Here is a 27,549-nt window from a genome sequence, read left to right as displayed (position 1 = left end):
CTCCCTAAACCTCCTGGAGGCTAACCCAGGGGTCCCCTGTACTGGGTGTTCAATCGATACTTTGCTGAGTGGGTAGTAAATAACTAAATGGGATTGGCTGCAATTTACTTGCTATTTCTATTTCCAAGTGTTATTTCTGTGGTGATTTTGATTACTCAAAATATCAAAAAATCATTTGAATTGTTTGCTTCTTATGAATAAAAATGCAGAGTTTGTTAAAAAAAATATGAACATCTATTGTGGGCTTTTAAATGTATCACAATAGCACTGCAAGAAACAAGTGTAAATACTGTGAAAACAAAATTTCAAATCCACTTGCTTCTAAGTTGAAAGGCACAATTTCCAATACAACCAGTTTGTCTGAGAGACACTAAGCCCTGTGTTTTTGAATGACAGTTCCAAATTTGTGTCTCCTATCCTCTGCTTGCCCTATTCAAGTCATCTTTCTTTTTTTCTTTCTTTCTTTTTTTACTTTATGAAAGCTGCATGTTACTTTCAGTAGAATATCACTTTACCTGCATTCTTTCTGTGTCTATCATGGAATATTTTCCATTTCCTTAGTCTTTTATAAAATAAACTTGTGTTATAACAACCCTCAATGAAATGTCACTGAGGGTAGGAATCACAGAGACAGACTCATGGAATATTACAGTGGAAAGAAAACACAGAAATAATTTTGCCCAAGGAGTTTACAGCAAAAAGGGGAGAGGAGCAAATACTGGTAGAAGGATTCTTTTTATTAAGACTTTCTTGGCATGTTGCAAAGCTAAGAAGTTAAATCCTCACAAGAATGCTTCATGGCACATATTTCAGGTGAGAAGATAGAGGTTCATAAAGGCTCAACTGCAAGCCTGCCCAAGGTCCCACTGGCATTAAAGCATCTGTGTTTGACCCCAGTTCTACCACCTACCACACTTTGAAGGTCACTTAACCTTTCTGACCTTACTCTCCAGAATGAAAAGTGAAGGACTTGGCTACATTTTTAAAATTTTTTTCATCACTAAATTTCTGTGATTTTTCTAAAGCAAACCTTCCATCTTATTTTTCAGTTTATACCCTGTAAAAATGCCTGTCTACTTTCCCTTTTTGTAATCCCACATTATGTTTCTTTCAGCTTGAAAGATGTTCCAAATTAGCCTAAATGCTATTCTTTTCACCATTTACCATTTGTAAGAAAATGTGAAATGTTGATTAAGTGTACTCTTGTGGTATTTACTATTTAAGAAAGTGAAAAATGCAAAGTTCAAAGAAAACATTTTAAAGTCAATACTTTTGACTAGCTATATATAGATCTTCCTTGACAGACAGTGGGGTTATGTCCTGATAAACTCATCATAAATTGAAAATATGGTTAAGTAGAAATGCATTCGGTGCACCTGACGTACTGAACATCGTGGCTTTAACCCAGCCTACCTTCAACATGCCCTGGACGCTGCTGCTGCTGCTGCTAAGTCGCTTCAGTCGTGTCCGACTCTGTGCGACCCCATAGATGGCAGACCACCAGGCTCCCCCATCCCTGGGATTCTCCAGGCAAGAACATTGGAGTGGGTTGCCATTTCCTTCTGCTCTGGGCATTAGCCTTGGATAAAATCATCCAAAACAAAGCTTATTTTACAGTGAAGCATTGAATGTGTGTGCTAAGCCACTTCAGTCATGTCTGACTCTTTGTGACCCCATGGACTGTAGCCCACCAGGACCACGGGAACCTCCAGGCAAGAATACTGGAGCAGGTTGCCATTTCCTCCTTCCAGGGGGATCTTTTCAACACAGGGCTGGAACCCACATCTCTTATATCTCCTGCATTGGCAGGCAGGCTAGCACCACCTGAGAGCCCATGCCATTTGTTGAAAAGGGTACTTAAAGAAAAAACAACAGCTTCTGGGTCCAGGCTCTCTAAGCATATGGGCAGCTGACCCTCATGATTGCGTGGCTGACGGGAAACTGAAGCTGCTGCCGCCAACCAGCATCATGAGAGATGAACTGACCACACAGTGATTAACGCATATCTCTTTCACACCACAATAGAGTCAAAAGATTTTATGTCAAATCAGTTGTGAGTTGGGGAGCATCTGTCATTCGTATATATTTTAGGTTTCAGATTATCAGTACATGTAACTAACACATACACATATACACACACATGATGAAGAAGAGATCTGAACGGCACGTGGCATGTGTACATGAAGTAGGTAGGCTGCTTCTCAGAGGGGAGTGTGGGGGAGAAGGGATCATGTATATGTGTGACTGAGCACCTTTGCCGATCACCTGAAGCTAACACAGCAGTATCTGTTAATCTGCTATGTCATTGTGGTTCAGTCGCTCAGTCACATCCAGTTCTGCAGCCCCATGGACTTCCACTCACCAGGCTCCTCCGTCCTATACTGTCTCCGGAAGTTGGCTCAAATTCATGTGTACTTAGTAAACTGGCTATACTCCAATACAAAATAAAAAGTTTTTTAAAAAAAGAATCTATAATAGAAAAGAATCAAATTTGAATCACTTTTCTCTATACCTGAAATGAACATAACAGTGTAAATCAACTATACCTCAGTGTTGTTGTTGTTGTTTTTGGAAATGAGGACTCGCAGTCAGACGCGTTTTCACGGTTTGGCGTCCGCCTCAGTTCTGGACTTGGGTTCTCTGTATTTCTCAGTCCTCCGCGCCTTTGCTCACGTGTCCCCTTGCCTGGTGTCCCCCTCCCCACCAGCCCCTCCCCCTCTCCCTCCAGAGCAGGACCCATCCATCCCCAAGACTATCAAGTCCTTCCAGCAAAGGTTAGAGCCACTATCTTTCTTTTCTTCTCTGCTTCTTAATCCCTCCAACATTCTCTTTTTCTTCTTTCCTTCTGGGACCTCCTACTTTACTTCTTTCTCCTTCTCTTAGTTATCTTCTTTCTTTTATTTTTTGAGGGCTATTTCCTAGAGCAGCTGAGGGGTACAGTGAACTGAGAGGGAGGCGCAGAGGTTCTCCATCTCTGCCCAGTCTGCACACAGGCACAGCCACCCCCACCATCACTGCCCCCAGCACACGGCGCATTGGTGGCCAAGGACAAGCCCACGTGGACACACTGCCGCCACCTGAAGTCTTAGTTCACAGGGGGGTTCCCGCCCGGTGGGGTACATTCTGTGAGGTTGGCCAAAGGTGTGGCGACGTGTACCCACCGTGACGGCGTCACACAGAGCAGCTTCCCTGCCCTGAAAGCCCGTTCAGCTCCTCTCCAACCCCTGAGCCTGGAGTCATGGGTCTTCCACTGTCTCCACAGTAACGAAGCTGTGTGTGTTTCCAAATGATCGTTAATACTCTGTAAGAAATGTTTCATAGTAGCCAAAAAATCACTGCTGTTTCTTAATTTCACATTTGCAAAACATCTGAATAAAGTTCAGAGTGAAATTACACATACAAATTTCTGAGATAATGAGAATTTTAAGAGTGACCAAACCAGTTTGATTTACCGATATATTAATGCTAAACTCTGCATTTCAAAAAATTATCAATCAGACAGTTTGAATTCTGCCCCCTCCTAGAATTCATAAAGACATTCTAAGCATTCTCTTATTTTATAGTATTACTGTAAACACACATTAATAATGTTGAATAATATATTGTAAAATATGTGGTAGATAAACCATTTATATTATAGATTAATTAAATATTGTCAGTATTTATATATTTAACTATTTTATACAAGCAAATAACATTTATTAACATATATTTGGTTGAATATATCTATTTAATATTTATTTAAATTAATTTAAATTTTAAAATTTGTAACATGAATACATATATAAGCAGAAGTGAAAACTAAATAGTGCATAAAATGTATGATACATGCTGATATCATTTACATTTACTGTATTAGTCAGTATTTACTTAAATACAAGCTTCTAAAATCACTTATAAACTACTATGAGAAAGAAACGTTCTATGGGTGCTCATTACTAGATAATTAATATTTCCTATTTTTTAAATCTAGTAATTGACAAATAAGGTTTTACAATTTAAATGCATTGCCTTTAAAATAAAACATTTAAATACCTGTATTTAAATGTAAATATAAACTAATTTTATATATTCATATATATGTATGTATAGAGTACTGCAATCAATATACATATAGATAGATATAGATAGATAGATATAGTCCTGAAATCAATTATACTGTACATTGACTTTGAGCTTTTTCCCCCTTTTCTCTCATATTTCAGGGTTATTATGCTAGTATTTTAGATCCTATGCAAAATAGTAATATTAATCGACTTAGTCACATGCTGTCTTTTATGTTAGAAGACCAGGAATGATTAGGTATCCTGTAAGACATCTCTGAGTAGGCCCTAAACATTATTTATGAGTCCTCAGTCCAGAGTGCTTACATTTTCACAGAGACCAACGCAGAAGCAACAGACAGGAGACCCCAGGCTAAGGCAGCTCGGTCCTCAGGTGGGGTCACTCTGCACCTGTGGGGCCAGTGGAGGTCTGAGACAGTTCCTCTGGGTGCTGCCAGGATACATCCTAGTAAACATCTCGGAGGATGCTGTGGAATTGTACAGAGATGAGCACCACTCTCAGGGATCTTATAAAAGATATGTTGCTGTTAATTTGTATCAATTTTGTACTAGCATATTCTTATATTTATTTTTATTTGAATAGCAAATAAACACCTTGGTTTACCTTGAAAATGCATAAAGAAAATAATCCCTCTCTGAATATTTATTGGCTGCAATAGTGATTGTAGCAGTTGGAGGATGATTATTAATATATCACATGTAAGAAATTTACTTGGTCTTCCCTCTGTTGGAAAAGCAATTAATTAAAAGAAATGTTCAATGTTAAAGAGAAATAAAAGTTTAACAGTGAGAGGATTTGGAGTATTTAAGATTACCTGGAGCATCAGATACTTGCAGGTGGTAGTTGGAATAATATTAGAAAGACAGAAGGTTTTGAATGCTGGCCAAAAAGTCTATACATATTGTACAATAGAAAGCAGATAAAATTTGCTTGAAAGAACTTCTCAATAATGCATTTATTATATTAGCATAGTTTATTGCATTATGATATAAAAATAAATTACATTAAACTAAGAGAGAGTTTAAGACAATGGCTTTAACTGGAAATAAGAGAACTCAGTAAGACCAAAATACAAAAATTATGATAGTGGGCATTCAATTTTTAGTGTCTTAAAAGTGAAATAATTAAAGTATGCAATGATGAAAGAGAGAGAGCGCCCAGGTAAAGATGTCTGACATTGTATTAAATTAAACACCTTGAAAATACAGCCTAGATGCTCATAGATAAAGTCAGTTGTGTGTGGGTGTTTCATTCAGTTCAGTTGCTCATTCGCGTCCAACTCTTTGCAACCCCATGGACTACAGCATGCCAGGCTTGCCTGTCCATCACCAACTGCCAAAGTTTACTCAAACTCATGTCCATTGAGTCAGTGATGCCATCCAACCATCTCATCCTCTGTCATCCCCTTCTCCTCCCACCTTCAGTCTTTCCCAGCATCAGGGTCTATTCAAATGAGTCAGCTCTTCACATCAGGTGGCCAAAGTATTGGACTTTCAGCTTCAAAATCAGTCCTTCCAATGAATATTCACGACTGATATCCTTTAGGATGGAGTGGTTGGATCTCCTTGCAGTCCAAGGTACTCTCAAGAGTCTTCTCCAACACTACAGTTCAAAAGGATCAATTCTTTGGGACTCAGTTTTCTTTATGTATCAATTCTCACATGCATACATGACTACTGGGAAAACCATAGCCTTGACTACATGGACCTATGTTGGCAAAGTAATGTCTTTGCTTTTAAATATGCTGTCAAGGTTGATCATAACTTTTCTCCCAAGGAGTAAGCATCTTTTAATTTCATGGCAGCAGTCACCATCTGCAGTGATTTTGGAGTCCCCCAAAATAAAGTCTGCCACTGTTTCCACTGTTTCCCCGTCTATTTGCCATGAAGTAATTGGACTGGATGCCTTGATCTTAGTTTTCTGAATGTTGAGCTTTAAGCCAACATTTTCACTCTCCTCTTTTACTTTCATCAAGAGGTTCTTTAGTTCTTCACTTTCTGCTATGAGGGTGGTGCCATCTGCATATCTGAGGTTATTGGTATTTTCCCCGGCAATGTTGATTCGAGCTTGTGCTTCATCCACCCCAGTGTTTCTCATGATGTACTCTGCATATAAGTTAAATAAACAGGGTGACAATATACAGTCATGATATACTCCTTTTTCCTATTTGGAACCAATCTGTTGTTCCACGTCCAGTACTAACTGTTGCTTCCTGACCTGCATACAGATTTCTCGAGAGGCAGGTCAGGTAGTCTGGTATTCCCATCTCTTTCAGAATTGTCCACAGTTTGTTGTGATCCACACAGTCAAAGGCTTTGGCATAGTCAATAAAGCAGAAATAGATGTTTTTCTGAAACTCTCTTGCTTTTTCGATGACCCAGCAGATGTTGGTAATTTGATCTCTGGTTCCTCTGCCTTTTCTAAAACCAGCTTGAACATCTGGAAGTTCACAGTTCACATATTGCTGAAGCCTGGCTTGAAGAATTTTGAGCATTACTTTACTAGCGTGTGAGAGGAATGCAGTTGTGCAGTAGTTTGAGCATTCTTTGGCATTGCCTTTCTTAGGGATTGCAATGAAAGCTGACAGCTTCCAGTCCTGTGGCCACTGCTGGCTTTTCCAAATTTGCTGGCATATTGAGTGCTGCACTTTCACAGCGTCATCTTTCAGGATTTAAAATAGATCAACTGGAATTCCATCACCTCCACTAGCTTTGTTCTTAGTGATGCTTCCTAAGGCCCACTTGACTTCACATTGCAGGATGGCTGGTTCTAGGTGAGTGATCACACCATCATGATTATCTGGGTTGTGAAGATCTTTTTTTGACAGTTCTTCTGTGTGTTCTTGTCACCTCTTCTTAATATCTTCTGCTTCTGTTAGGTCCATACCATTTCTGTCCTTTATTGAGCCCGTCTTTGCATGAAATATTCCCTTGGTGTCTCTAATTTTCTTGAAAAGATCTGTAGTCTTTCCCATTCTATTGTTTTTCTCTATTTCTTTGCACTGATCACTTAGGAAGGCTTTCTTATCTCTCCTTGCTATTCTTTGAAACTCTGCTTTCAGATGGGTATATCTTTCCTTTTCTCCTTTGCTTTTTGCTTCTCTTCTTTTCACAGCTATTAGTAAGGCTTCCTCAGACAGCCATTTTGCTTTTTTGCATTTCTTTTTCTTGGGGATGGTCTTGATCCCTGTCTCTTGTACAATGTCACAAACCTCCATCCGTAGTTCATCAGGTACTCTGTCTATCACATCTAGTCCCTCAAATCTATTTCTCATTTCCACTGTATAATTGTTAGGGATTTGATTTAGGTAATACTTGAATGATCTAGTAGTTTTCCCTACTTTCTTCAATTTAAGTCTGAATTTGGCAATAAGGAGTTCATTATCTGAGCCACAGTCAGCTCTTGGTCTTGTTTTTGCTGACTGTACAGAGCTTCTCCATCTTTGGCTGCAAAGAATATAATCAATCTGATTTTGGTGTTGACCATCTGGTGATGTCCATGTATAGAGTCTTCTCTTGTGTTGTTTAAAGAGGGTGTTTTCTATGACCAGTGTGTTCTCTTGGAAGAACTCTATTAGCCTTTGCCCTGCTTCATTCCATACTCCAAGGCCAAATTTGCCTGTTACTCTAGGTGTTTCTTGACATCCTACTTTGGCATTCCAGTCCCGTATAATGAAAAGGACATCTTTTTTTGGGTGTTAGTCCTAGAAGGTCTTTTAGGTCTTCATAGAGCCGTTCAACTTCAGCTTCTTCAGCATTACTGATCGGGGCATAAACTTGGATTACCATGATATTGAATGGTTTGCCTTGAAACAAACAGAGATCATTCTGTCATTTTTGAGATTGCATCCAAGTACTAAATTTTGGACTCTTTTGTTGACTATGATGTCTGCTCCATTCTTCTAAGGGATTCCTGCCCAAAGTAGTAGATATAATGGTCATCTGAGTTAAATTTGCCCATTCCAGTCCATCTTAGTTTGCTGATTCCTAAACTGTTGACATTCACTCTTGCCATTCCTGTTTGACCCCTTCCAATTTGCCTTGATTCATGAACTTAACATTCCAGGTTTCTATGCAACATTTCTCTTTACAGCATCAGACCTTGCTTCTATCACCAGTCACATCCACAACTGGGTGGTGTTTTTGCTTTGGCTCCATCCCTTCATTCTTTCTGGAGTTATTGCTCCACTGATCTCCAGTAGCACATTGGGCATCTGCCGACCTGGGGAGTTCATCTTTCAGTGTCATGTCTGTTTGCCTTTTCATACTGTTTATGGGTGTTTCACTATCCATCCATTAATCTGAGGTCCAAAATACTTCAGATCAAAGCAATGTGTTTTTGACAACTGATTTCTATGTAAACTACACATTTGAAACCCTAATGCTGAGATAATAAGAATTTATTATCAAAAATGTCAGCAATTCTTGTTTAACCTATTTCTATGTTGTTGTTCAGTCACTCAGTCATATCCGAATCATTGTGACCCCATGGACAAAAGTCGTGTCCAAATCTTTGTGTCCTTCACCATCTCCCGGAGTTTGCTCAGACTCATGTCTGTTGAGCCGGTGATGCCATCCAACCATCTCGTCCTCTGTTGTCCCCTTCTCCCCCTGCCTTCAATCTTTCCCAGCATCAGGGTATTTTCCAATGAGTTGGCTCTTTACAACAGGTGGCCAAAGTATTGGAGCTTAAGCTTCAGCATCAGTCCTTCCAATGAATATTCAGGATTGATTTCCTTTAGGGTTGACTAGTTTGATCTCCTTGCAGCCCAAGGGACTCTCAAGAGTCTTCTCCAACACCACAGTTCAAAAGCATCTATTCTTTGGCATTCAGCCCTCTTTGTGGTCCAACTCTCACACCTATACGTGACTATTTGAAAAATCATAGCTCTGTCTACACGGAAGTTTGTTGGCAAATGAATGTCTCTGCTTTTTAATACACTGTCTAGATTTGTCATAGCTTTTCTTCCAAGGAGCAAGCGTCTTTTAATTTCATGGCTGCAGTCAGCATCTGCAGTGATTTTGGAGTTCCAAAAAATAAAATCTGTCACTGTTTCCATTGTTTACCCATCTATTTGCCATGAAGTGATAGGACCAGATGCCATGATCTGACTGAAGTTTTTGAATGTTAAGTTTTAAGCCAGCTTTTTCACTCTCTTATTTCACCTACATCAAGAAGCTCTTAGTTTCTATGAAGCTTGTCAGTATATGCTTATCATTCTGGGATCAAAACTGACAGCAGGTAGAGATGGTGCATATATTCAATAGAAGGAGAAAAATACCAACAATTCTATTATGCATATGAAAATGTCTCATGTGATGCTGTTTAAGTGAAAACAACCCTGTTATACCTAAATGAAGGAAATTACTACAATACTGAAATATTGTTGAAATGAACATTTAATCAAGGTATTGGTTTTTGAGGAAAGAGTAATACGAATGTTTCATGCTTACTGTGATAAAGCAATTTGCAAATCAAAAAAGGAAAATGTCTTAAAAAGTAGGTGTTGCTTTTTATTTCAGTAAAATCTGAGTCCATTAAATGTTGAAGGAACAAATGTCAGTGTTGACTTGTTCAAACTGATTACAGCAGAAAAACCTGAGGTTCACAGTATCTCACAAACACATATGCCTAGCATGGGGTTTTTGACATCTAAAGGTCATTGATACAGTGGAGATATTGCTACCTGAGGAATTTCAACTAGAATGTGTTTTGTGTAACAAGGCTCCTGATTGTTATGCAACTAGAAACATATGTCACCTCTCTGAAAGTTTAAAATGATTAGAATTAGTCTCAAAATTAATCCAGCTGAAATATGTCTTTAGGTTTCTAAAGAAATAAATATCAACAACAAAAATATGCTATAATAAGTTATAGGAGCAGTATCACTAAAATGTGTGAGTTTACTTTAATGACTTCTTTTTGGATTATTATCCAATGATATATTAAAATAAACTAAATTTTAACTTTGAAAAATGGCATCTTACACGAAGATTTGATATCCGGTCATTTCATTGTTCTGGTGCTCTGAAGGTGGCTAATGGCCTCATGTGGAAAGCCTGTGAATCTGGTCTTTTTTACTGCAAGAAAATTGCCACCAGATGGCATTTGAACTAAAGCCTCATGGTTGGGACCATATGGCTTCCCATGTGTATGCTTGACTGGGAGATAACAGATGGATACACCTTTTCCCCTTACTTTTTGGTTCATTTTTAATATAAAAGGAATTTTATTATTAAGAATTTAAAAATTATTTTTAAAAGCTTCACTTTAATTTGCAGAGGCCTTTAACATACACTATCTCATTAGATCACTGGAGCAAAGGTAAGAAAAGAAACCTGGATGTATAATCAACTGAGTGGTAACTCTGTCCTCAGTTCTTTCTTGGAAAATGGGTTTGACATTATCTCCTCTTGGAAAGGTTGTAAGGATTCAGTTTAAAATGTGTATAAATGATACTTGTAGTTTCCTAAGGTTAAATTGGCTTTAATTTAATCTTAAGTAAGGTCTAAGTTTAGATTATCATCATCATCACTCTTAGTACTTTATTTCTAAATACTTCTGATTGTTTCACTAATGTAAATCTTGTCTCTACCAGTTTATTTGTTAATGATCTCCTTTTTCATAGAAGTAATTTGTGTATACTTCTTTTGTGTTGATTGCTTCCTTTACTAGGGCACCAGTCTAGCTATATAATTTGTTCAAAAAACAAATTTGTGTTGAATTTGAATTGACGATCACAAGACATGTCCTCACAGACCAGGATAATTTTCGCTACCGAACCAAACGTGTGTCCACTCACCCGTGTGAGGTAAAGCCAGACTACTGACACTGTGTTGTGGTGAAGGAAAGTGTAGCATTTATTGTTGGTGCCAAACAAGAAGTCCTGACGGCTAGTGCTTAAAAGGCCTGAACTCCCCAAAGTCTTTCATGCAAAGGTTTTTAAAGACAGGATGAGGGGAGGGGGGTTGCTGGGTGTGTGATCAACTCATGGACATTCTTCTGATTGGTTGGTGGTGAGGTAATTGGGAGTCAGCATCATCAACCTTCTGGTTCCAACCAGCATGTACTTGTGGGCAGCATGCAGTTAACCTCTTCCACCTGGTGGGTGGGGCTTTCAGCATCTTCAAAGCAGCTCAAAGGACATGGCTCCAAGTGTTATCTATCTCTTAGGAGGAACGGAAGGTCCTTGACTTTGTTTAATGGCTAAAGTATTATTATTTTGTCTTGCTTGACTGTTTTTCTTTCTTCCTACATTTTCTCACTTCTCTAATTTAGTTTATTATTTTGAACTTTGGGAAGACTTAAGAGGCTCAAGTATTCTACAGACAAGAAGGCAGAGGACGTGGGCGGAGAGTCTGTCCTGGGAAGGCCCTGTAGGGCCCGGCTTGGTTACAATTTAATGGGAAAAGCATGCTCCTTATTGCTCTACATACCTCATAGGAACCTTGTGAGGGTCTAATGAGATAGTGTAAAAGCCAGCATGCTTTGAAAGAGTCATTTGATTATGTATACATTAATGTAATTTCCACATTTTAAATCTAAATTCATTCAAAGCCTTTTACAAACTATCTGATTTGTGTCTGTTCATCCATGTGTATAATTTTACATCTTAAATTACTATCAGTTAATTATGGGTCATGAAACTACCTATTGAATATTCCAGTTTTGATTTTAAATTCTAAGGTTTTGACTAAAGTTTCATATATTTGTTAGTATCTATAGCATGTGTCCTATGACACATGGTAAGATATAATTTGACAAAATTAGAGTTAAAATGATGGTAAGCACGGGAATTCCTCTCTTTTGAAAATGTTTCTCTGAGGCATCAGGACCCTGCAGATATATCACCATCATTCTTTGCAACTTTAAGCTTCAGTTTTGAGAGGTGTTAATTATTAATGATGCAGATAGACTGGGTAGTTGAGTTTGAGGGACTCATTATTTTCTTGTACATAATCTGTCACCACGGATTTCTATCATTATCCTGTTACACGCCTATCTCTGTTTCAGAAAATCAAACATATTTAATGTTTATCTGTCATCATTTTTTTGTTATCTTCCTGCCATCTGCAAGCTATTCAGACTTAACCTATTTCATTCACTACTCTCGAAGACGTCCAACTAAATACTCTTTTTTTTGAATAAGTAAGCAGCTTTGGCATTATCTTTAAAAAAAAAAGATCCAAAATATTTTGAGTTGATTTGTGTGGGTTCCTTCAATTTGTCATTAACTTTTTTACTACTATTCCATGTGAGGAAAAACAGAGAAGATATAGAGGTAGACCTTTCTAAGCCTTTAAGTTGTTGATAGCTCAGTTGGTAAAGAATCTGTCTGAAATGCCGGCGACCCCAGTTCAATTCCTGGCTCGGAAAGATCCACTGGAGAAGGGATAGGCTATCCACTCCAGTATTCTTGGGCTTCCCTTGTGGCTTAGCTGGTAAAGAATCTGTCTGCAATGTGGGAGACCTGGGTTCGAACCCTGGGTTGGGAAGACCTCTGGAGAAGGGAAAGGCTATCCACTCCAGTATTCTGGCCTGGAGAATTCCATGGACTGTATAGTCATGGGGTCACAAAGAGTCGGACACAACTGAGTGACTTTCATTTTCACTTTACTTTTGCTTTAGACCAGTGTGATACGCTAAAATAGTGAAGTAAGAACCACACTAATGTGGACTACTTCCTCTATAAACAGTGACAACCATTCACCTTGAGGAGGATGACTTCATTTGACACAGCAGTAACTGTTTTACTTGAGCAAATGTGGGAGTTATATAACTGACAATGGCAGAAAAAAATATGGTGAAAGTTAAATTCTTTATTGAGGTTTGAAAATCTATTAAAGCTAGAATACTTTTAGAAAATAAATTTTAGAGATATTTTAGTAGACCACTGACTACAGATTCAAAAACCTATACTGTAACAAGATGCACCAAGAGTTACAAATTTGAAATTCAAACATGATTAGGTCCAGAGTGAAAAAGAGATGATCACTACTAGCTAACAGGAATGTCTTCCCAGAAGCATTCCTGCAGGCTTCCTCTCATGTGTCATTGAACTGAACTGAGTCACAAGATCATTGTTGAAAATTTCTTGAAAGAGAGCATGTCGCCTTGATTGGATTAAACTACTCAGATAGTGGGATGGTTACTGGAGCAGTGGCCACTCTAACAAGCAAACGAATACTTTAAAAACTAATCTGTGATTGTACAACATCCTAACAGAAGGAAAGACTGTTTATACACAGATTCAAATAATAAATCAGGACACTGCACAAGAAAATTGTTATTTGTTTAACTTAAATGATAAGCATTCTTCATGTCTATAATAAGTAATTTTATGTGAAATATCTCTTAGATATAGATCTAAATAGATAATAGATCTTAATAGATATAGGTATAGATCTTAATATATCTTCATAGATAATTAACACTTCCATTTCATCCATGGAAATGAATGAAAGCTATCTTCTATATAAGCTAAGCTATTTATGGCATGATGCTCTTCCCCCCCCCCCCACCATGCTATGAATTGTAAGTTGTCATAAATGTGATCTTAATGAGAAAATTTTAATTGTATTAAGACTTCTTTAGTAGAAGAAAGAGTTCCAACCAAAGATTGTTGGCCTCCTCTGTAAAAGTCTGTTTCTTTAAGAATAAGAGTAGATTTATTTTAATCTAGCTTAACTATCTGAATTCTTAAAAGAAATCACATGTTAAGGCAGAATCATTAAAGAACCAAATCTGTCTAATATAATGTCATTATATGGTTATTTTCTGAGCAGTATCATAATGTTTCTATTACAGTAACTCAAGGAGGTGTTGCTTTGGTCTCCGACATGTGTCCAGATCCTGGGATTCCAGAGAATGGCAGAAGAGCGGGTTCAGACTTCAGGTAGGAGAGAGTATTTATTTTCATAACACATTACTTCCTAACTCTTTATCATTTCACCCTGTAGTTTTAATCATCTTACTTTTTGATTTAAAGGTGCAACTTCTCAATTATCATGAAGCTATAATATCTGTAGAGTTCTAAAACACATTGTGGTGGAAAATTCCAGATACTCCAGAGTCTGTTCCTTTCATTGTATAAACCAGTATTAAAAATCCAACTTAATGGGTCTGATCAAAATTTGTGTACAAGATTTGTTTTCTGATTTTAATCTGCTACCTTCCCATATAAGTATTCCTGGTAGTTCAGTGGTAAAGAATCCACTTTCCAGTGCAGGAGACATGGGAGATGTGGGTTCTATTCCTGGGTTAGGAAGATCCCCTGGAGAAGGAAATGGCAATCCACTGCAGTATTTTTGCCTGGAGAGTCCCATGGACAGAGGAGCCTGGTGAGCTATAGTCCATGGGGTCACAAAAGAATTGGAAACAACTGAGGAACTAAACAACAACACCATCCCATGAAAAGAAAATTTTTAAGTGTTAGTCACTTAGTTGCCTGACTCTTTGCAACCCCATAGACTGTAGCCCTCCAGTCTCCTCTGTCCATGGGTTTCTCCAGGCAAGAATACTGGAGTGGGCTGCCATTTCCTTTTCCAGGGGATCTTCCTGATCCAGGGATTGTACCCTGGTCTCCTGCATTGAAGGCAAATTCTTTATCATCTGAGCTAATTCTAATGCAGTTCAGTTATTGTTTAAAAAAACAGATAATGAAAAATTTAACTATAGTCTTATAATTATTTCATTAAGTAAACTTTTATAATAATGAATGTGAGTGAGTGGCAATCAATGCAATTTATGAAGAAAATGTTATGATTCATTTTATTGCATTATGATTAGTACAGACTGCTTTATAGTTGTTACATTATGAATAAAGTAGTGATTATAATGGTGATTTCTTTTTAGATTTTTGTCTTTAATTAGTTCAATAAAGTGAACATTCTCTAGTTTACAAGATGAGCACTAATATTAGGGGTAAGCTGCAAAGTCAAAGAGTAAAGGGGAACAAGAGCAAGTTTTTCTTTCTTATAATCTCATTATTTTTTAAAAAGAAACAGAAAAAGAGATTTGAGCCTGCTAAAGTGAGCTGAAAATTGAATGAAAGCAGTGATACTTTTAGAGAAGGAAGAAGAAATGTTATTTGGTGAAACTGGAGTAGCAGTGTCTATAATTATGACTAGAGGAAGTAATAAAATTGTCTATAGAGTGACCGTAATGAAGTTGGTAAAATGACATTATATATATATACACACACACACATGTATATATATTATATATACACACACACATATATTTTACATGAAAAGGAAACACAAGCATAGTAGCGCTACTGAAATACTTTTAACAATAGCATTGTTCATGTTTTAAATGGAATAGACAACTGGAATGGTCACCATTGTTGACTAAACACACACACACACACACAACTTGAGAGTTGTGAGTTAAGTTTAATTTGGGGCCAAATGAGGACTGCAGCCCGGGAGACAGCACCTCAGATAGCTCTGAGAGACTGCCCAAGGGGCAGTGGGGGAAGGTCGATACATAAGATTTCAGTGAAGGGGGAGTTCAATGCAATCAAATGCTTACTTTACAAAACGTTCTCTGTTAGTCACAAGGAACTGATGTCACCATGAAGGGATTTAGTGTTTTTCTAGATATGAAGAGACGCAAGGACTGGGATTGTCTGGGAAGTTTGTAATTTCTTGGGTTCTGTCTCACCGCAGCAAAAATTTGAAGCAATGGGTGGGTTAGTGTTATAGCTCAGTTTTATTAGGAAAAACAAAGGCTGGTACAGCCTCTGAGGAGTGAGGGTGGGCAGACCCAAAAGACAGGAGAAGAGAGAGCCCAGGTGGTTTCGGCTCCTCCTTTTGTAGGCTTCTTTCTCCTCCCCCTGGGCCTGCCCTGTGTAAACTGGGCTAGCTGGGAGGGCTGCTTGTTTTCCCGGAGTTCCTCACTCCTGTCCTTGGACCTTCTTTTGTCTATTTTCGTGGGCTTTTCCTTTCCTTGTCTTTAAGCCGTTTTGAACTCCTTTTCCTATTCTAACTACCTAACAGGATCATGAAATCAGTTCCTGAAAATATCTAGCTATCTAAAGACCAGTTCCATGGGATTTGCTGGAGCACAGAGTGCCTCACGCCACCCCGAACCCCTCAGGGGATGGAGGTGCTGAAGGTCAGCGGCGGCATCACAGGGCTCAGTCTCCAGGGAGGCAGGTGGCAAGTGCCCGCTGCCGTTGCTCAGCCCCAGGCGACGCTCCTGGCACGTGCCAGTTTGTAGCTGACGTGGTTTAAGTGTCGCCAATATTGAATATACCTTAAGGTGGTAGGTAGTATTTTAGTTCAGGTTCCTTTGGTGCAGAGCCTCAGATAGCGACTCTGAATTGAATTTTTTGGAAAAGTGCCCTCTGGTTATGGGGAACAGAGAAAACAGGATAAAGAGAATAGAAGGCTGAGCAGGAAGTTGATTTTAACTAGAGATTAGCTTCCATTCCAATCCAGGGTGAATTCCAGGACACAAGTGCACAAATTATCCACTTTTTTTGCCCATTGCCCTTGCCTTTCATCATTAGCTTCCTCCATTAGTGTCAAGGAAGTTCTTGGAACAAATGTAGGTTATGAGCTGTTATTAGCACCCCAAGGGGTATGCTGTGTCCTGTATATTGTGTGTTTTGGGTGTGGCGGTCAGCCAAGAAAGAAAGCTACTGATTTCAAATGTAAAACAGCCACCAGTGGAAGGCATTCAGGAACATGATTAATTTTTAAATGATACAAATGGTTCAAATTTGCAGTCTTGCTAGAACGCATAGAGCATTTTTGTTCTAAGGATTCCTTTCTTATCTTAGAAGTAACCTTCTTCTTTCTCCCTCACCCGGGGGAAAAAAAAAAAAGTGTTCTCCAGGCCTTGCTTCCAAAAAGCCTATGCATCTCTCCGCTTAGTTAGAGCAGTAAATCTGCATTATTGTTTTACACACCATCTTCCCCCACCCAACTGAAGGATAGTTAGTGCCTTTTTGTCTCTGCCTCCTTGGTGACAGAAATAGTTAGTGGCTGGTGCAAAGGAACTCCAAGGGTGTTTTCCAAAGCACTTGTTTATGAGAGGAAATGCCCATTCAATACTCTGTCATCCTTGGAACCCAGAAGCTCCCTGGGTCTATTTGGTAGAGCTCTAGTTTAAAACAAAGCAAGTTATCTGACAATGTCAAACTGTTCAAATTGTATCATATGGTAAAGAGAGCCAGAGAAACTGTTGAATTTTCAAAACTTAACAAGGAATTCAGAAACATCCAGGGTCAGTATCTATTTGGCACAAGGGCAGGAAGAGATTTACTTAGCATGTGAGGTGACTGTGCTGGCCTCTGCTCTGTCTCATCCTTCAGTTCAGTTCAGTTCAGTCGCTCAGTCGTGTCCAACTCTTTGCGACCCCATGAATCGCAGCACGACAGATCTCCCTGTGCATCACCAACTCCCAGAGTTTACCCAATCTCATGTCCATCGAGTTGGTGATGCCATCCAGCCATCTCATCCTCTGTCTTCCCCTTCACCTCCTACCCCCAATCCCTCCCAGCATCAGTGTCTTTTCCAAAGAGTCAACTCTTTGCACAAGGTGGCCAAAGTATTGGAGTTTCAGTTTCAGCATCAGTCCTTGCAATGAACACCCAGGACTGATCTCCTTTAGGATGGACTGGTTGGATCTCCTTGCAATCCAAGAGACTCTCAAGAGTCTTCTCCAACACCACAGTTCAAAAGCATCAATTTTTTGGCACTCAGCTTTCTTCACAGTCCAACTCTCACATCCATACATGACTACTGGAAAAACCATAGCCTTGACCAGACGGACCTTTGTTGGCAAAATAATGTCTCTGCTTTTTAATATGCTCTCTAGGTTTGTCATAACTTTCCTTCCAAGGAGTAAGTGTCTTTTAATTTCATGGCTGCAGTCACCATCTGCAGTGATTTTGGAGCCAAAAAAAAAACAAGTCTGACACTGCTCCCACTGTTTCCCCATCTATTTCCCATGAAGTGATGGGACCAGATGCCATGATCTTAGTTTTCTGAATGCTGAACTTTAAGCCGACTTTTTCACTCTCGTCTTTCACTTTCATCAAGAAGCTTTTTAGTTCCTCTTCACTTTCTGCCATAAGGGTGGTGTCATCTGCATATCTGAGGTTACTGATATTTCTCACAGCAATCTTGATTCCAGCTTGTGCTTCTTCCAGTCCAGCATTTCTCATGGTGTACTCTGCATATAAGTTAAATAAGCAGGGTGACAACATATAGCCTTGACATACTCCTTTTCCTATTTGGAACCGGTCTGTTGGTCCATGTCCAGTTCTAACTGTTGTTTCCTGACCTGCATATAGGTTTCTCATCCTTAGAATGGCCTTGTTTCTGCAGAAGCTTAACTGAAGATGAGCATTAGCCACTGGAGTTTGTTGATGTGTCTGGACTGGAAGCCAGGCTGAGTGTATGCCTGGCAGGTCAAAGCAGGGGTGTAATGGCCCCATCTAAAACTGTCAGTCTTTCATGTTCTTAGTTTTCTGGGGAATTTCTACTCTGTTTAATTAATTAATTAGTTTACCTGTCTCTGAGTTTATGGCAATCAAATAGCATAACAGCTGAGAAAATCATTTGAAAGATTACATTTTCTATAAAAATACATGTGTGTGAATGCTAAGTTGCTTCAGTCCTGTCCAATTCTGTGCGACCTTATGGAGTGTAGCCCATCAGGCTCTTCTGTATGTAGGATTCTCCAGACAAGAATACTGGAGTGGGTTGCCATGCCCTGTTCCAGGGAAATCTTCCCAACCCAGGGATCAAACCCATGTCTCTTAAACATCTGCATAGGCAGGCAGGTTTTTTTTTTTTTTTTTTTTCTTTTTTTTTTTTTACCACTAGAGCCGCCTGGGAAGCCCCAGTAAGCCCCGTACTATAAGCCCCATAATAAGCCCCATACTAGCAATTAAAAAATATAGTCACAACCTGAAAGTAAAGAGTTATTTTATTTGGTGGGAATGTTTGGGACTCCAAGCCTCGGAGAGAAAATTTCAGTAGCTCTGAGAAAAATGCTCCAAGGAGGGAGGACTGGGAGTTAGGCCACATACAAGTTTGCAACAACAGGAGCAGGAATTTAAGGAATTTAGCACTCTCCGTATGGGAAGTACAAGCCCCCCACCCCCACCCCAGCTGACTGAATTCCTTCCTTTTATATGCACCTCAGCTGTCTGGAGTCAGTCTTCTTTCCTTGTTCACCTTGCTTCTTGCATTCCCCCAGCCCCTCAGCAGTCACCATTGGGGGATGGTAGCACCCTCTGGATTGCAGTTTTGAGAACCCTCAATCACTTTTGGAGGCCAGAAATCGGTGATGACTGACATGTCTTGTTTGTTAATATGGCAGGAAATATTTTCATTTCCCAGTCCCTCCCCATGGTTATAAATTCCACTATATTTGCAAGACATTTCATGACTTTTTTTTTTTTGATCCTAGGAAACTGGGAGGTTCACCCCAGATCAAGTGAACATCCTCACTGAAATGTCACTTGAGGTGTTCATGTCTGGATTAGGTCCATTGAGAAATAATAAAAGATTCTCAGATTCCTCTATCTTCTAACCTAATAGGATCCAGGAGATATTTCCCTTGTTGCCTCTTCACATAACTAGAATCACAGTATTACAATTATTCTAATTATAAATCTAATTATATTCTAATTATAAATCTGATCTATTTCTTGGTTATACATCATATAATACAAAAGATAACAATCTGATAAAAGAAACAGATTACAAATAATGCAGCTAATAGGGTGATTAAAGTTACAAATAGGGATTTATGCCATGAGCTTTCAGAACCAAATCATCTTTTAAAATATCACCCATTACAGGATCCACCTGGTATATAAACACAACCTTCAGTTTGAGTTATAGCATAGGTGCCCCCTTGAGATGTTGTAAGGATATCAAGGACTATACGATTTTGTAAGATAGCTTTTCTCATCGTAGAGATCTCAGAATTTAGTAGGCGAATAGCCTGGTTGCTATCATTTAATGCCTATTGAGTGAGTTTTGTTAAGTCTTCAATGTGAGAAATAACATTTTCCAATCCTACTGAAGGTGCAAAAATAGTTGTTAAGTGATCATACCAGTGAAACACAGGTCTCTTGGCCCACTGAGCTGGTATTGATGGTAAATTTGCTGGAGTCACTTCTAAATTTGTATGTAAGTGGTCTTGAGCCAAACGGAATCCTAAAGTATGCCTTCCTAGCCAGCCTGGTTGAAGCCAGGGTCATAGATTGGACCCCCAAAGTCTTTGAGTCCTGTTAGGTGCCAGCCAGTATATTTCTGGTCTTCTGATCCAACCAGTTTCATACCAATCACTGGCTTTAAGAAAAATGGTACTTTGGTAGTTTTCATAATAAACCCAGCCTGATTTTCTAGTGTTATTAGGTTGATTATCTTTGGTATGATTTAATTGTTAGCAGCATAGGGGGGCCTTTAGGCTTAGACAACCATATCCTGGTGTTAGTCAAGTAAATCCATCCCATAGCTGAGGAAGTGTCACGCCTAATAGTCTAGAGTTTACTTTTTTTAATTTTAACACCTGGGATTTAGCCTGTTGCCTTTATTGAGCTCTAGCAACCTTAAGGGAAAATTCATATTTATGGCCAGGGTCAGAATAAGCATGTTTGATTGGCCAAGTGAATGGGTCCCATCTAGTGATATCAGTAGTAGCCCGGACAGAAATATAATTCCTTCCTTGCAAAATAAACTTTCTAAGAGCCATCCAATCAGAACCTTGGAGGGGAGAAACCCATCAAGGTAAACCAGAAGCACTGGATGTAGGTAATTGACCATAAACCCAACAATTTGAGTGATTTCTAAAATTTGAATAACACCATGCCAGTGATAGAAAACATTTTTTTTTTTTTTTTTTATTCACTTGTAAAAGTCCAAGAGACCAAGAATAAAAGTTAAGAACAACCATATGGGTCGGGGCTGGCACCTGGGCCAGCTGCCTACTTCTGACCTTGTCTTCTTCTCTTCCTGGTGTTGGTGTTGCCATATTATCAGTGTCGCTTTCAGGTGAGTGTGAGGTGAGCAGTTCTCTCTGGAGACGAGCCTGGTACGGGAGCCCTTTTTGGGTGGGAAATATGAATCTAAGAGTCAGTTCCCTTCAGTTCTGCTGTGCCTGAGCTAGTCAAGCAAACCTGATAACTACTGTTCCATTTAGGCTAGGGGGAGAGTCCTTTAAATGATGTCTTTTTTAATCTACATAATCTCCCGGTTGTAAGTCATGGGATGTCTGATCTTTATCTGAGGATAGATTACTATAATAAACTTCAGAAACAAGTTTAGAATGACTCGTCAATAATTTGATTAAACCCTTGCAATAATACAGTATATCTCCCTTAAGTAATATAGGATCATACAGTCTTTTATGCAATCTCATTGGTCTCCCTGTAATAATTTCAAAGGGAGAAAAATGATATTTGTCAAAGGAGTGGATCTGTTGAGGAGAACCAATGGAATGACTTTGGGCCAAGGGAAGGAATAAGCACATGTAATTTTAGCCAAATGACTTTTCTATTTTTTTTTCCCATTTATTTTTATTAGTTGGAGGCTAATTACTTTACAATATAGTAGTGGTTTTTGCCATACATTGACATGAATTAGTCACGGATTTACATGTGTTCCCCATCTCAATCCCCCCTCCCACCTCCCTCTCTATCCCATCCCTCTGGGTCTTCCCAGTGCACCAATCCTGAGCACTTGTCTCATGCATCCAACCTGGGCTGGTGGTCTGTTTCATCCTTGATAGTATACTTGTTTCAATGCTATTCTCTCAGAACATCCCACCCTCACCTTTAATTGTTCTATTTGTCCTTTTCAGTAACCCAGGAGACTGGGAATGGTAGTCACAGTGGAAATATTGCATAATCTGCCAGATTTTGCAAGTTTCTTTAACAATTTGATCAGCAAAATAGGTCCCTCTGTCACTATGTAGTTCAGAAGGAATTCCCCAGATGGGACTCACCCTTTCTAAAGCCAGTTCCCTACCAATTTTGCCTTGGCCCTTCTGCATGGTTAAAGATTTGAGTACAGCGCAGTTAGGAAACTTGGATATTCTGCAACATATAACATTTTAGTATAACCACTAGAATTATGACTCACAAAATTTTATCAGGACATGTCAAATGTTAGGGATTCCATATAAATTTTGAAATATCTGTATTAATGATTTTATCTATATATTACAACCTAAAATTTACATTCAATCACTTGACAATGTTTTTGAATTAAAAATACCAAATAAACTTAGCTTAACATTATCTCAGAGATGCCTCAGAGATGTTTCTTTGAAGCATCCATCCCAGAGTCAGCTGGAGGCTCCTGACTATGCATAAAACTTTTCCTCAGAGTTCCTCTTCATAATCTTTCATCACTTTTTTTTCTCATCACTTTTTGTATCCAGCCTGTCTTTCATTTTTCATCTAAATGAAATTAACCAGCTCTTTTTTAACTAAAATATAATTTCATTTCTCATATCCACTTTACTTAAAACATACATTTTATTTCCTATACCATTCTGAAAAATTACTGTATTATTTTGACAGCTTTACTTGCATGTTTAAATTAGAATCCTCCACCATAAAAACTTAATTTTAGTTAAACTAAGAAGTAAGTAATTAGATACTGTCTTTACATTGACATTTTATAAATTGGTGAGCTTAAACATCAGTGATTGTTTTTTAAACTTTTGTTTTCTTATAGAGAAAATCTTCAGTGATACCAATATTTTCATTAATATTTTAAATACTCTTAATTTTTTAAAATAATTGATGTGTCAGTATATTTTAAATAAATAAACTTTCATCACTTAGCTTAAATTGGCGCAGTTTGAGAATCTTAAGTTACCAAACATCTGGAAAGATCATTTCAAATATTTCTAAAACATGATTACTTAAAAGTCTTAATCCCAAAGCTTTTGTCTCATTTACATTTGCCTTGAAGTTTCATGTCCAGTTATTGTTTGCATGAGATTAGTAAGCTCATTTTTATTAAACCTAGATACAATAAACTATTATACTTAATTTTGATGACTCTGAATGACACCTATATTAATTTATGTCAACAAGTTAAACATTGATATCAGGTTTCAACTTAACATTAAATATTTCCCATTTCATGTGAACCTGAAAGTCATCTTGGCCAAATTTCTTTAAATATAAGCACTTTTTATTAAAATTAAATAGAGCTCTTTATGTCAGAAAGTGAAGAAGAACTAAAGAGCCTCTTGATGAAAGTGAAAGAGGACAGTGAAAAACTTGGCTTAAAGCTCAACATTCAGAAAACTAAGATCATGGCATCTGGTCTCATCACTTCGTGGCAAAGAGATGGGGAAACAATGGCTGACTTTATTTTACTGGGCTCCAAAATCACTGCAGATGCTGACTGCAGCCATGAAATTAAAAGATGCTTACTCCTTGGAAGGAAAGTTATGACCAACCTAGACAGCATATTAAAAAGCAGAGACATTACTTTGCCAACAAAGGTCCATCTAGTCAAGGCTATAGTCTTTCCAGTGGTCATGTATGGATGTGAGAGTTGGACTATAAAGAAAGCTGATCAGGGAAGAATTGATGCTTTTGAACTGTGATGTTGGAGAAGACTCTTGAGAGTCCCTTGGACTGCAAGGAGATCCAACCAGTCCATCTTAAAGAGATCGGTCCTGGGTGTTCATTGGAAGGACTGATGTTGAAGCTGAAACTCCAATACTTTGGCCACATGATACAAAGGGCTGACTCATTTGAAAAGACCCTGATGCTGAAAAAAGACTGAGGGCAGGAGGAGAAGGGGACGATAGAGGATGAGATGGTTGGATGGCATCACCGACTCAATGGACATGGGTTTGGGTGGACTCTGGAAGTTGGTGATGGACAGGGAGGCCTGGCGTGCTGCAGTTCACGGGGTCACAAAGTCAGACACAACTGAGCAACTGAACTGAACTTTATAAATACAATTTTATTAATAACTTTTAGAAGTAGAAATATCTCATGCATAATGTATCAGTTCAAGTCAGTCACTCAGTCACGTCTGACTCTTTGTGACCCCATGGACTACAGCACGCCAGGCTTCCCTATCCATCACCAATTCCAGGAGTTTACCCAAACTCATGTCCATTGAGTTGGTGATGCCATCTACCATCTCATCCTCTGTCATCCTCTTCTCCTCCCACTTTCAATCTTTCCCAGCATCAGGATCTTTACAAATGAGTCAGTTCTTCATATCAGGTGGCCAAAGTATTGGAGTTTCAGCTTCAACATCAGTCCTTCCAGTGAATGTTCAGGTCTGATTTCTTTTAGGATGGACTGGTTGGATCTCCTTGATGTCCAAGGGACTCTCAAGAGTCTTCTCCAATACCACAGTTCAAAAGCATCAACTCTTTGGTGCTCAGCTTTCTTTACAGTCCAACTCTCACATTCATACATGACTACTGGAAAAACCATAGCCTTGACTAGACAGGCCTTCATTGGCAAAGTAATGTCTCTGCTTTTTAATATGCTGTCTAGGTTGGTCGTAACTTTTCTTCCAAGGAGCAAGCATCTTTTAATTGCATGGCTGCAGTCACCATCTGCTGTGATTTTGGAGCCCCCCCCAAAATAAAGCCTGTCACTGTTTCCATTGTTACCCCCATCTATTTGCCATGAAGTGATGGGACCAGATGCCATGATCTTAGTTGAGCTTTAAGCCAACTTTTTCACTCTCCTCTTTCACTCTCATCAAGAGGCCCTTTAGTTATTTTTCACTTTCTGCCATAAGGGTGGTATCATCTGCATATCTGAGGTTATGGATATTTCTTCCAGCAATCTTGATTCCAACTTCTGCTTCATCCATCCCACCATTTCTCATGATGTGCTCTGCATATAAGTTAAATAAGCAGGGTGACCATATACAGCCTTGATGTACTCCTTTCCCTATTTAGAATCAGTCTGTTGTTCCACGTCCATTTCTAAGTGTTGCTTCCTGACCTGCATACAGATTTCTCAGGAGGCAGGTCAGCTTGTCTGGTATTCCCATCTCTTTCAGAATTTTCCACAGTTTATTGTGATCCACACAGTCAAAGACTTTGGCATAGTCAATAAAGCAGTAATAGATGTTTTTGTGGAACTGTCTTGCTTTTTCAATGATCCAGCAGATTTTGGCAATTTGACCTCTGGTCCCTCTGCCTTTTCTAAAACCAGCTTGAACATCTGGAAGTTCATGGTTCACATATTGGTGAAGCCTGGCTTGAAGAATTTTGAGCATTACTTTACTAGCGTGTGAGATGAGTGCAATTGTGCAGTAGTTTGAGCATTCTTTGGCATTGCCTTTCTTTGAGATTGGAATGAAAACTGACCTTTTCTCCTGTGACCACTGCTGAGTTTTCCAAATTTCCTGGCATATTGAGTGTAGCACTTTCACAGCTTCATCTTCTAGGATTTGAAATAGCTCAACTGGAATTCTATCACCTCCACTAGCTTTGTTCGTAGTGATGCTTCCCATGGCCCACTTGACTTCACATTCCAGGATATCTGGCTTTAGGTGAGTGATCACACTGTTGTGATTATCTGGGTTCTCAAGATCTTTTTTGTACAGTTCTTCTGTGTATTCTTGCCACCTCTTCTTAATATCTTCTGCTTGGTCCATACCATTTCTGTCCTTTATTGAGCACATGTATAATGTATACACAGACATAAACAAACTAGAAATCTTGTGGTTTACTAAAAGCTTAGATATGAATCAGGTATTATAATATTTACATAAACTTACTAGTTAACAAACAGTTCGATTCCCTTAAAGTTGCTTTCTCAGATGATTAAGGCTTACTATCTATAAGCTTTGGTTTGGGGACATTTTCAGCAGTTTAGATTTAAAACTGCCACTTTTTTGTTTTTTCCTTTGGCCTTACAGGTCTTACCTGCTTAATTGAGCTGAGTCTAAGTCCTTGTCGGCTTCTCTGGTCGGCTTCTCTGGTAAAAATCCGCCTGCAGTGTGGGAGTCCTGGGTTGGATCCCTGGATTGGGAAGATCCTCTGGGGAAGGGAATGGCTACCCACTCCAGTATTCTGGCCTGGACAATTCCATAGACTGTATCGTCCATGGGGTCACAAAGACTGAGCGAATTTCACTTTCACCTTCTAGGTCCTTGTGGCTTGTATTCATATTCTGTTTTAGATATTTTTGAGACAAAGACAGTTGTTTAGTTTTTCAAAGAACAGTTTTGTCGGATAAAGTTGCTACAATCCGTCGTAAGATTTTTTATATAATTGAAATTTAATTTACAAAGTTCTACTTTTAATAACTTTAGAGTTTTACTTTAGCACATCTTCATAGGTTTGTATAAGGCATTTAGCAAGACCTTTCTGAGTTTATAAATTAAACCAAAGCAAAATTGCTATTTTTATTTTATTAACCCTTGCATGTTAGTTCCCAGTTTACCTATTTTCTATAACTCAGGTAACTATTGGTTTCCTCGTAGTGTTAGCGTTAGCCACTCAGTCATGTCTGACTCTTTTCAACCCCACAAATTGTAGCCCGCCAAACTCCTCTGTCCATGGGATTCTCTAGGCAAGAATACTGGAGTGAATTTCCATTCCCTTCTCCAGGGGATCTTACCAGCCCAGGGACTGAAACCAAGGCCTCCTGCATTGCAGGCTGATTCTTTACCATCTGAGCTACAGGGAAGATCCATACTTGGCAGAGTTGTGTCTAAGGCATTTGGAAAGCTAATCTGAATTGAATGTCTCATTATCACCAAGCAGTTGTTCTGACTTTTGAGGAACACACACACTGCTTCCAAGAGTCTCTTCTGGAGACTTTCTTCATCCTCCTAGTACAGTACATCTTGTCAAGAAGGATTTACAGTAGGCAGAGTCTGTTGCATAAAACTGTACTGATAAAATATTCATTTTTCAGAAAATACTCAGTTTCTTTCACGTACCTTCTTTAAAACTGAGACAAGTCTGAAAAGGTGACTGAGGTATTAGACAAAGTCATCCTGGGTGTCTGTAAGTTTCCCAACTGTTTTCTGAGAAGAGGGAAGGGAGTGAAACAAGAAAGGGAGGGGATCATAAGAGAGTCACTGAGGGGAAAACGAAGAGAGCACACTTAGAATAACAACCACTGGCAGGCCCTGGTCTTCAGCTGGAAGAAGAAAGGGCTCACTTACATGTCCCTTAACTCAACATAAGCAGTTTTCCTTAACAACGAAAATCTTAGTCACCTAGCTTAAAAGGTCTTAGAAGGCTCCACAAACACCATGACCTTTATTGTTGAATAGAACCTTCCTCAGTACATTTAGTTAATATTTCCTCAGTGGCAATCTACATGCCTTGTTTATCCCACAATATAATTAAATAAGAGCTGTAACCACCTTCTATAAAGCCCATTTAAGCATGCCAATTTATATATCTTTATCTAGATTCCATCAACTTTTATACCTTTAACTTTAGTTTTCTTAAGGATCCAATCAACAACTTTTGGTCTTAGGGGAGTTTAGAAGG

General features: G+C 38.8%; 1 protein-coding gene across 1 annotated transcript in view; it reads left to right on the top strand.

Annotated features, from left to right (window-relative positions):
- Positions 1–27,549, top strand: part of LOC136176275 (CUB and sushi domain-containing protein 1) — a 1,594,796-nt gene that overhangs the window by 1,010,497 nt on the left and 556,750 nt on the right. Inside the window, exon 7 of the mRNA XM_065946402.1 lies at positions 13,873–13,960. Within this exon, the coding sequence (XP_065802474.1) occupies positions 13,873–13,960 (88 nt within the window). The remainder of the gene's footprint in view (positions 1–13,872; positions 13,961–27,549) is intronic.

Source organism: Muntiacus reevesi, chromosome 10, assembly GCF_963930625.1.
Source record: "Muntiacus reevesi chromosome 10, mMunRee1.1, whole genome shotgun sequence".
NCBI lineage: Eukaryota > Metazoa > Chordata > Mammalia > Artiodactyla > Cervidae > Muntiacus > Muntiacus reevesi.
This window is presented reverse-complemented; position numbering and strand designations above follow the sequence as displayed.